The following is a 10,462-nucleotide window of genomic DNA, read 5'->3' as shown; positions in this document are numbered from 1 at the left end:
GGAGGGTCGTCAGTGCAAAATAAACATAGGACATGACACGAAGCGTCATATGATTACATTACACACTTTACTGCCTTGACCGATGGTCCTGAGCAGCAGCATCAAACCAGGAACTAGTGTGTGCGAGGCTCCGATTGGCTGACTAAGAGAGTATGACGTTGTTAAAAATCCAATGGTGAGGTGCCACACATTAGTTATTTCAGGAAACCCGGTATCGGACATCCTTTTCATTACAAAAACCTCCCTTTCCTTGTGCGATCATTGTTAGCGCCACATCGGGCCTGTGTGAATTGTAACTCTCGCTGTATGAACACAGAGGAGTGCAGAAATAAGTGGCAGCATACATTTTCATTTTTTACTCCTTTCATATTGTTGTAGTTTTTATAGCTTGCGTGTAGCTAGCCTAGTCACCACGAGCAATGTTTAAATTGCTTTTCTTAGCTGTTCTCACCGGGGCTGCATGGGCCAGTGATGTGCTGGAGTTTACGGATGACGACTTTGACAGCAAAATTGGCGGCCATGAACTTATTCTCGTGGAATTCTTCGCACCATGGTAACTATTCATATTGTTTTCTTGCTAGCTAGATTGATACATGGCCGATTAACAGTTCGCTGTAAGAATAATGACCCACTAACTCGGTAGCTGATTGCATTAGCTAACGTTGCCAGTAACATTAGCAAGCGCGTAGACATTTATAGGCAGGCCAACTTTTCTAGCTTAGTTAGGAAACCAAACCATGAACGTAGTCTAAGCTATTTGAGTTTATAAAAGTGATCGTAAATTTACGAACACGGTCGCATTACATGGATCCCGGGCCGCCGTCTAGTTAATGCGTCTATGACTACCGAGTCATCTTTCAGACTGGACTAACTGGCTAACGTTAGCTAACATGTTAGCACATGAGTTCCGGTACGTTAGCTAGCTATATAGCTAGCTACACATTATCATTGCAGTGTAGCCAGCTAATTCGTCACGACGAACTAATTAGGCGTTCATGATATAAACGTCGGCTTTCTATATTCTAGCAATGAATCAATGCCTGTTTTATTTGATTGAGATGAAAATCAGTTGGCTAACTTTACTAACGGTAGGTCGCCGCCCCCATATAATTTTTAGCTGGCAAGCAAAGGTACAGGTTGGTCAATAGAAATAGCCCGGCTACTTATGGAGAGCTAATAAACTGGAGAAACGTTACAGCATATTAGTTCCCTCGTCTACTTTGATACCTTGCAAGTTCGTTGCATTGGCTGCAGACTAGTCCATCTAAATGCGGTGAAATTAATTCATCAATAGCTAACTCTCACCCAAGTCCTAGCTAACGTTAGAAATAAATTAGGGACTCTTCGCTTTGCACGGAGCCGTGTTGATGGAAGTATATTGGTTTTCTATAGTTACATCGCCGTTTTAAAACGTCAATGTCATTGTCGTGTGCACCAGAGCCGTAGATAGTGTGCACTAACTTCAAAACGTGAACGTCATCTCGCAGGTTAGATTTTGGCTCGCCAAGGTTGCTAAGGAAGTAAGGGGTTTGGTCAAGTTGTTGTCATGTTGTGATTCGCTAGTTAAGTGTGCTGTCCACATATGATTGGTTGCCATCAGAAGCTGCCTGGTTCAACAGATCTGAAAAACCAGTCTTTCTGGAGATTGAGAGGAATTCTTTCAGAAGTAATATTATTGTCACTTCTGCATTTTATGGTAGACCGTGACAGTATTATATGCCTTGTCTTTAATTTCAGTTAGTTAAGAGAAATACATTCGGAACAGTATCGTTTATGCGATATGCGGTCCGCCCTCCTGCTTCTTTTAGTTTCATTATAAGAGTGAAAGTGTTTCGTCTCCAGGAAGCACGCAGTTTCTCTCCTTCGTCCCAGGACACACACTGTGAATTCCTGGGTTTTTCAGAAATGTTTTAAGAGTTGTAGGGAAATTGAAATATAGCTTTTCTATTGCAGACAACTGTTGTGCTTCAGTTGAAGAGGATCTCCGTAACACCTTTCTTACCACTAAAAATTACATAAACCTTACCATAATAATCCATAAACATTATCTCCTAGCTATAGCAAACTGTCATTAGCTTATGAAGTGTATCATGTTAAGCATTATGGCAGTCATTTAGCATCATATGAAGTCCATTGTGTATAAGATGGTTATAATATTTCCATACCCTTATGAGAGTGTTTGATTAATTATTTTGCACTTGACGGCATTATCTGAATTGAAATGGATCTGACCACCCTATCTGAATTGAAATGGAATTGACCACCCTATCAAGTCAAACATTTAAAATGTCCTTTGCCACCTGACACATACTGGATTTATAGCCAGTCAGACTGGCATATACTGTATATTTCACTATTCAGACCTGATTATTTTACAAAACGTTTTTTTTTTGTATAATCATATAGTATCTTGTCATAGTTGCTGTCAATTTAAATTTCTCCCCCAGAACAGTCAAGCACAGAAATACTGAGATTAAGACATCATGTAGCATACTACGGACAGTTATCTTAAATTGTACAGTAAAACTAATTTTTTAAATCAAATTTCTGGACATTCAAGATATTTTGTTAACCATCTAAGCTTTTCTGAAGCTAACATACTGACTTTCTTCCCAATACAAGGAAAGCAAACAGCCAACCACTTTGCAAATAAACCCAAATTTTGGCTGAAACGAAGAGATTATTTGACCTGAGTAACCAACCAGAGCATTGCTTAATTTCAGCCCAAGCTTAGTTTGCACAAGGTTTGTGTGTGTGTATGTGTGTGTGTGGTGGTCGTCTCTCTCACTCAGTGCTTCTTATATTTTGGAGGGTGGGAGAGTTGAAATATTTTCTGTGTCTTGTAGGTGTGGCCACTGTAAACGTCTAGCTCCAGAGTATGAGTCGGCTGCCACACGCTTGAAAGGCATAGTGTCACTGGCAAAGGTAAGTCCATGTCCAGGTTAGAATGTCGCATATAAATGCTAAAATGATTTTGGATTAAGTATTGTATGACGTCATTTTAAGGTGATGTCAATAGCTTGTGCTTGTTCAGAGAAGTGCTCGTTCGATGCATTGCCTAATACATTTGGAGTAGCCTAATTGGTCTACATCCAGGATTGGGAATGTATTGTGTATGTTAGTTCTGAATTACCCTTTAATAAGACTTCATGAAAGTGTGGCAATATGACCACACTTTCACCAATTAGAAGCCTACTAATTCACCTCAGTCCTTAAATTTGATTAGTAAAATTTTATTTACCTCTATGGAATCATTTGCAATGTAGCACAAGGTGAATATGGGACTTTTATTCTTCATGGCATGCATAGCTATTTCTGACATAATGTGGGTAAATAATCCCTCTAAACATGAAAACCATAATTAAGAAAAAGAAAAGCTTGTTGAAATCACACTAATATCAAATTAGAATTTTGAGTTTTTGAAATTAACCAAAATTTTGTTTATGGCTCTAGGTTGACTGTACCGCCAATTCAAATGTGTGCAGCAAATATGGAGTGAGTGGGTACCCAACCCTGAAAATTTTCAGAGATGGAGAAGACTCCGGGGGCTACGATGGCCCCCGAACTGCCGGTATTTCCAAAATTCAGTAGTCTTTAATAAAAATAGTATTCTTTAATTGTTTGACCTTCATCCATTCCTCCATTTCCACTTGTGGCTGATAGACTTGTGTGTCCCCTGTCTGTAGACGGGATTGTGAGCCATCTGAAGAAGCAGGCCGGGCCCGCCTCTGTGGAAATCAAGACTGTGGCTGAATTTGAGAAGTTTGTTGGAGACCGCGATGCCAGTATTGTAGGCAAGTCATTTTTTAATAACTTAGTGAATATCTTGAGTGACGTGTGTGGGTATTCCGTGATTCACCAAGCGGCTGGAATTTCTCATTGGTCTGTTCCCTTCCGCAGGGTTCTTTGCTGATGGCGGAAGCTCAGCTCAGGCAGAGTTCCTGAAGTCTGCCAATTCCCTGAGAGAGACTTACCGTTTCGCCCACACCAACGCTGAGGAGCTTCTGAAGAAACACGACATCGAGGGAGAGTAGGTCACACACTCTCACAGATGCACTTCAATGCATACATATGCTACAGCTGTTCTCCTGACCTGATCTTTTAAATCTTCATTACAGAGGAATTATTCTGTTCCGGCCACCACGCCTCAGCAACAAATTTGAGGAGAGCAGTGTGCAGTTTAGTGAGGACAAGACCACCAGTGGAAAGATCAAGAAATTCATCCAGGATAATATGTGAGATTTGGTTTTGGTTGCTTATGTAGTTTTTAAAAAATATCCTTATGTATACAAGTTGCATTACAATCTTGGAACATTATCAACAATTATATTTAGATTTCCAGTCCTACAATTTTTTTTTTGAATGCTTGGTCAATTCCCCATTTCAGTTTTGGAATGTGTGCCCACATGACTGAGGACAACAAGGACCAGCTGAAGGGTAAAGATCTGCTGGTGGCCTACTATGATGTGGACTATGAGAAGAACCCTAAAGGCTCAAACTACTGGAGGAACAGGTAAGGTCTTTGACAATAAGGAAAATAATTTATTTTGACATTTGTACTTCATTTTGACAAGTGCTGTCATTTTTCTTCAGGGTGATGAAGGTGGCCAAGAGCTTTCTGGATCAGGGAAATAACCTGGCCTTTGCAGTGGCTAGTAAGAACAGCTTTAGCCATGATCTTTCAGAACTTGGGTTAGACGGGAGCTCTGGGGAGGTGCCAGTCGTTGGCATCCGGACTTCCAAGGGAGACAAATACGTCATGCAGGAGGAGTTCTCGTGAGTGTCCCTTTCCTGGGTTTGTTCACTTTGGTGAAACTCTTGTCCTCCACTTTATGTTCAGTACATTGCTATGAGTACTCAAAATCTGCGATGTTATGAACCTTTTCAGATGCTGTGAATTTCACTGATGGGGAAGCTAGACAAGGATGTTTACACACAATAAAAAATTGTGTTTCTGCGCTTTATTGATACACGTGTACTTCTGTCATGCAGGCGAGATGGCAAAGCGCTGGAGCGATTCCTGCAGGATTACTTTGACGGGAAGCTGAAGCGCTATCTCAAGTCTGAGCCCATCCCTGAAAGCAATGATGGGCCAGTCAAGGTGATGTTGTCGATTCAGAAGTGGGAAAAATGTTCGAGTCATAACCGCAGGAAAGATGGGATGTGTTGTCAGCATTCATGTAATGGCCTTTTCCCAACACACACACTACAGGTTCTGGTGGCTGAGAACTTTGACGAAATTGTGAACGATGACAGCAAGGATGTTCTGATTGAGTTCTACGCCCCGTGGTGCGGCCATTGCAAGAGCTTGGAGCCCAAATACAAGGAACTTGGAGAGAAGGTGAGAAATTTGTACAGTTTGCCAGTGCTGTCATTTATTCTGCTGCTGTGTGTATTTTAAATATGAGCTTTGCTCTTCCTCTCTCAGCTTATGGACGATCCCAACATCGTCATTGCTAAAATGGATGCCACAGCCAATGACGTTCCCTCACCATATGAAGTCAGAGGGTAAGAAGCTCAATTGAAATGGGGGGGTGTTGGTGAAGTCCAACTCTTTCCCACATGATTGGCTTCTAAGGCAGATCCATTGTGTGTAGTAAATGCACTATTGTGATTGTATTCCCTGACTCATTTCAGGTTCCCCACAATCTACTTCTCTCCCGCTGGCAAGAAGCAGAGTCCAAAGAGATATGAGGTTTGTGGGTTGTCAAGTTTGCACGCAGACAAATCCATACCGCGTGGCTAACTGTCGTCAGTGTATGGCCCCGGGGCAAACCCGTTTACGTAGCTTTACGAGCGTCTATGGAGGCCGTCATGTTAAATCCAGAGTAGTACAGTGTTAGCATAATGCCACAGCCACTGAACTGTTGGGTTGTTTGCAGGGAGGCCGGGAGGTCAGCGACTTCATCTCCTACCTGAAGAAAGAGGCGGCGAATCCCCCCGTCGTCATCGAGGAGAAAAAGTCCAAAAAGAAGTCGGAGTTGTAAAGCCCCTCAGTTGGCGCACTCTTGGAAGGAACCTTAAAGGAGCGTTAAATAAATTTCCAATCTTTAGTGTACTGCAGAGCGATCTGGTCCGACTCATGACGCCCCTGTTTCGGACTAGCTGCCCTGGGATTACGGTGGGCAGAAGGTCGTGATGGCCCGAGGCCATCAATGGTAAATGGCTTGAGGGGGAACACTTGAGAATTTCAGTTATTTTCCCCCCTTTTCTGTCCCTCGAATAGATGCACTTATATTTTATGGGACCCATTCCAGTTACAGATCATGTTGTTTAATGGGGTAGCGGGGGGTGATTGTGTGGTGTACCATTTCTATTTCGTTTTATTATTGATTTTTTTTTTTTTTGTACCACAATTTTGTTTTGTACATTTGGAGGAATTTGAAGAAATAAAGGCCCTTAAACCAGCTGGTTTACTTCATGTAGTGCTCTATGCCTTGTGTGTGCCCTGCCATTTGTGTAAATGAAGCACATTGTGTTTTGAAGGGATCATACTGTTTTGGTTTATAAGGGGAAAAAGACCTCTTTTTCACTGCCTTGTTTGCCCGGCGTACTCATTGTACTGCAGCTGGCAAGGGCGGCCTGTAGGTATCATAGCGACCAGAGGAGTCTGTTGAGCTATCAGGCAGAGGATACTATTCTGTGGCCAGTTATGCTGGGCACCACCTGACGCCTAGCCACATTCTCTAATCCATAGTCATAATTATTGTAGTCGTTTGGTTCAACCCAAACAGTGAGTATCACTGAAAAATGTCCACCACACACTGCAGCTTATTTGTATTAATTTTACCAACATATAACCAAAAAATACAAAGACATTTGAACCGGGTGCTATGAATATCACTGCTAAGAAGTATAAAAATTAAAATTAGAATTGTGAATTATAAATTGCTGATGTGCGTCACTGCTGAAATGTCATGGTTAAAAGGAAAGGAGAGCTGTAACTATGTACAGAATGTTGATTGGTTTTGGGTACCTTCCACTGTAAAGATGGTTCACGCCTGTATATGTGCTCCAGATTAAGGTAGGAAGAGGACGCTGCATGTTTTAGCTTTTATGCTGATAAAATGCATATGGATATATTTCTGTATCTAGTCTATTTTTCATCAGTTTATAATTATAATTGAGATCAGCATTAGTATCCTACCTTTTATATGCATGTCAGCACTTATGTTTTTAGATGAAAGGAGTAGCATTACACTTATTTTTAAAAGTTTGAAGACTTGACATCGGGTTTTCCATGTTTGTGTGTTCTGGGATAATAATCAATACTGAAGTTTGACTGACCTTTGTATTTTGGATAGTTGTCTACCAGTAAAATAAAACCAGAAATGAGTTCCTTAAAAAAAAAAAGCTCTGCTCCACTACAAAAAAAAGTTTAATTTTAATTAAAAGACTTTTGAGGTCGTATTTAGAAGGGTTTAGACTGAGTAATTCCCCATGGCGTCCCCAGTGCTTAACAAGGCTCCTCTTGTTTTCCTGCCTCAATGCCCTGCTGTTCCCAAGCTTGTTATGGAAACAGTCTGTTAGTCTTGCCATAATGCAATATTTCCTGGGCTAGTATTAGCTGTTTCTTTCATTCTTTTGTCTTTTTTTGGCTCTATGCAGTGTCAGTTTTGTGCCACCAGGGGGAAGTGGTGACTGATAGAGCAGTGGTTCCCAAGCCTGCCTTCCCAAGCCTGTTCCTGAAGATATACTTTCCTGTAGGTCAGTGATCTTCATTCCTGATCCTGGGGAGCCATAGGGTCTGCTGGAGTTTTTTTTCTCACCCTAATATCAGCAAGTAATTCAGACCCCAGAAACCAGGAGAGGGGAGTAAATTGTGTAACTGACTGCTTTAATTGAATAATTAAGTGGCAAGTAAAAACAGAAACCAGGAGACCCTGTGACCCACCAGCACCAGGAAGGAAGATCACTGCTGTAGGTCTTCATTTCAACTGTAATTTGGCACATCGAATTCTACTGATTAGCCTGCTCCAGGAAATCTATAGTTGTTGAATGAGGTGTTCGGGTTTGAGTGAAAACCTACTGGATATCCAGGAACAGGATTGGCAACCACTGTATTCGAGCCTCTGATGAATCAATTGATCAGTTCCATTCCTCAATCCTTAGGGGCTATTATCCGTACTAAATCAGCCGTTTGTTTCTTTGTCATAGAATTAGATATTTTTTACCATTAAGTTTTACAGCATTAATCTGGACTGTTCCCATTGGACAACATTTTTACACTGTATGTTTACATAACCTGCAAATTTATTATATCCCATCAATTCAGTAGAATGGTATGTTGGGTGGAATATAATTTCACAAGCTCGTATTCAATACTAGAACCACAGTACCTGCATACTACCATCACTTCTATATAGCATTGTACATGAAACAAGTGCATGAATATGCTGTGTGTTCTGTTCTTTGCTGGGCAGGCAATATAACAATGAGGATTGTGCATTGTAGTCACCCTGGAGCCATGACTGAATCCACCTCTGTTCTACTGTAGATAATATCAGCTTTGCACAGGGAGAAATCGTTTCTGTTTTCAAACTAGGCCTACTTCCTCCCAATGATTTTTCTGAAGTTTTTTGGTACAGTACTTGGCACTGGCTAACCAGCAGTGGAAACTAAATGTCAGTTTTCCCTGCCTGAAACTTTAACAGATCACAGTCGGCACTGTTTTATCTACTTTATATCCGAGTTTATGCATAAAATGATCTGTTTGCCTTTAGTGTAACATTCCTTAGTATTGGTATTCCATTTTATCAATGAGTGACAAGACATACTCTGATACTCCCATGAATTGTCACTGGCGCAAGTTCTATACTGTTTCGATAATCTTACAAAAAGTGATATCCTCCTCTATCTGAGTCATGTATATATGTTTAGAACAGTTTCTTATATACAAAACCATGGCAGATGTTCATAGTCTGGCAGGAATGCAGAGCAAGGTAATTCAGGTGGGAAAGTTAATATAACTTTAGAGTTAGCGGATAGATCTCACATTTTTGGTAGGAGCTACATCTTGCAAACGGCTGAACGATTGATCTCTTTTTCTGGTCAACACTGGACTTCTCTGTCGCCATGGGAGAAAAAAAGCCATAAAGACAAGTGAGCACTAATGAGAGTGTTTGGTGGAAGCGTAATGCCATGTATCCTGGAAGCCAGGGTCATTACTGGAGATCTTTTGGAGGAGGGCAAGGGCCATTTGTCTGGGCTCAACAGAGCAGCAGAAGCTTGGGGGGACTCACCCTGCCCCCATTCCACAGACCTCATTAACTGCTTCTCGTTGAGGGAGAAGACTGGCATCTCGGTGGCAACTGGTGCACTCGTTTTCCCTCACCAGGGCGAGCAGGCGTAAGATGGCCAGAATCAGGCCATCTTCCGCTCGTCAGTTTGACTCGAAAAAGTAGATGTCCTCGCTGTATATGAGTGCATTAAATTAATGGAGAGGGTGATGCGGGTCACCATATTTGATAATAACCGCTCACTGCAAGCTGCTGTGAGGAGATAAGGACATTTGTATGCTCCAATTCACAGCTCATTGTTTTTGTTACATTAAATATGGAACCCATGACTGGTAATCAGGCAAAGAGCATTTTGATCACGTATGACATCACAGGACACACTCAACCGACTGTCCTAGGCAGTGAAAGCTTGCATTATTAGTGTGTGTTAAGAATTGAATATTTACAGGCACAAAGCACACACTGTCAATTGAAATTTGGCAGACAAAAGTAGCAACTCATGTTTTCATGTCATGTCGACCTCTGTCTTCCGGACATCTGTAAAATCAGATCAGGGTGGCCCTACAAGCACAGAGCCAAGCATTGTGGTTGTGCTGCCACTGCTGCTACTTTCATCAGAGAACCCCTCACTGAGCGGATTAAGCCCTCATCTGTTCATATCCTTAATTGCTATTGCTGCTCTTGGCTGAAACGGTGATAAATGTGTCGAGTTAACGTGGTGCCAGGCGCAACCAAGAGAAAAGGTGTTGCTCTCTATTGGTTATCTGCTAGCCTGTGAGCCCAACTGTAAGAGGGAAAATACAATCACACTACGAGACAAATACAATCATACTATGAGACAGACACAATCATACAGTGAGACTTTCACCCTCACTCAGTCACTTATCACAGCCATTCTCTTTCCCCTTTAATTATATAAAAGAGAGATCTTCTCCAGATCAGCACTGCGGTTTATCGAACATCCCTCCATGTGTGAGGTGTATAGTAACTAGAATTGAAAGGGTCTCCCCCCTCCATTATTCACACTGAAAGAGCAAAACAAAAGTACAGTAACAGGAATCACATGCTTAATACACAGATAGCAAACTACCCCTTACCTCCAATTGCCAGCTTCCTATTTGATGCCCCCTTTAGAACTATGTCATCAGCTGCTCTGCTATTGGTCAAGGTTAATTCTGGCTTCCCTCCTCCCCTTCATCTCTCCTGTCTACCATTTTTATGTT

At 41.6% G+C, this 10,462-nt stretch overlaps 1 protein-coding gene across 1 annotated transcript; it reads left to right on the top strand.

Moving 5' to 3' along the window:
- The first annotated feature begins 222 nt into the window (after positions 1–222).
- Positions 223–6,407, top strand: pdia3 (protein disulfide isomerase family A, member 3). The gene is made up of 13 exons (XM_064336710.1): positions 223–553; positions 2,847–2,925; positions 3,454–3,571; positions 3,687–3,794; positions 3,901–4,030; positions 4,119–4,235; positions 4,388–4,513; positions 4,594–4,776; positions 4,993–5,101; positions 5,213–5,341; positions 5,429–5,508; positions 5,638–5,695; positions 5,883–6,407. The coding sequence occupies exons 1-13, from the start codon at positions 420–422 to the stop codon at positions 5,985–5,987; spliced, it is 1,476 nt and encodes a 491-aa protein (XP_064192780.1). The 5' UTR covers positions 223–419; the 3' UTR covers positions 5,988–6,407.
- Positions 6,408–10,462: the final 4,055 nt, after the last annotated feature.

The sequence above is a fragment of the Anguilla rostrata genome, chromosome 5 (genome assembly GCF_018555375.3).
Source record: "Anguilla rostrata isolate EN2019 chromosome 5, ASM1855537v3, whole genome shotgun sequence".
Classification (NCBI taxonomy): domain Eukaryota; kingdom Metazoa; phylum Chordata; class Actinopteri; order Anguilliformes; family Anguillidae; genus Anguilla; species Anguilla rostrata.
Note: the sequence above shows the minus strand (reverse complement) of the source record. Positions and strands in the feature narration are given on the sequence as shown.

Coding starts and splice junctions, on each gene's coding strand:
- pdia3 (XM_064336710.1), top strand. CDS start 420: ATGTTTAAATTGCTTTTCTTAGCTGTTCTCACCGGGGCTGCATGGGCC. Junction 2,926..3,453: donor GCATAGTGTCACTGGCAAAG/GTAAGTCCATGT, acceptor TTATGGCTCTAG/GTTGACTGTACCGCCAATTC. Junction 3,795..3,900: donor CCGCGATGCCAGTATTGTAG/GCAAGTCATTTT, acceptor TCCCTTCCGCAG/GGTTCTTTGCTGATGGCGGA.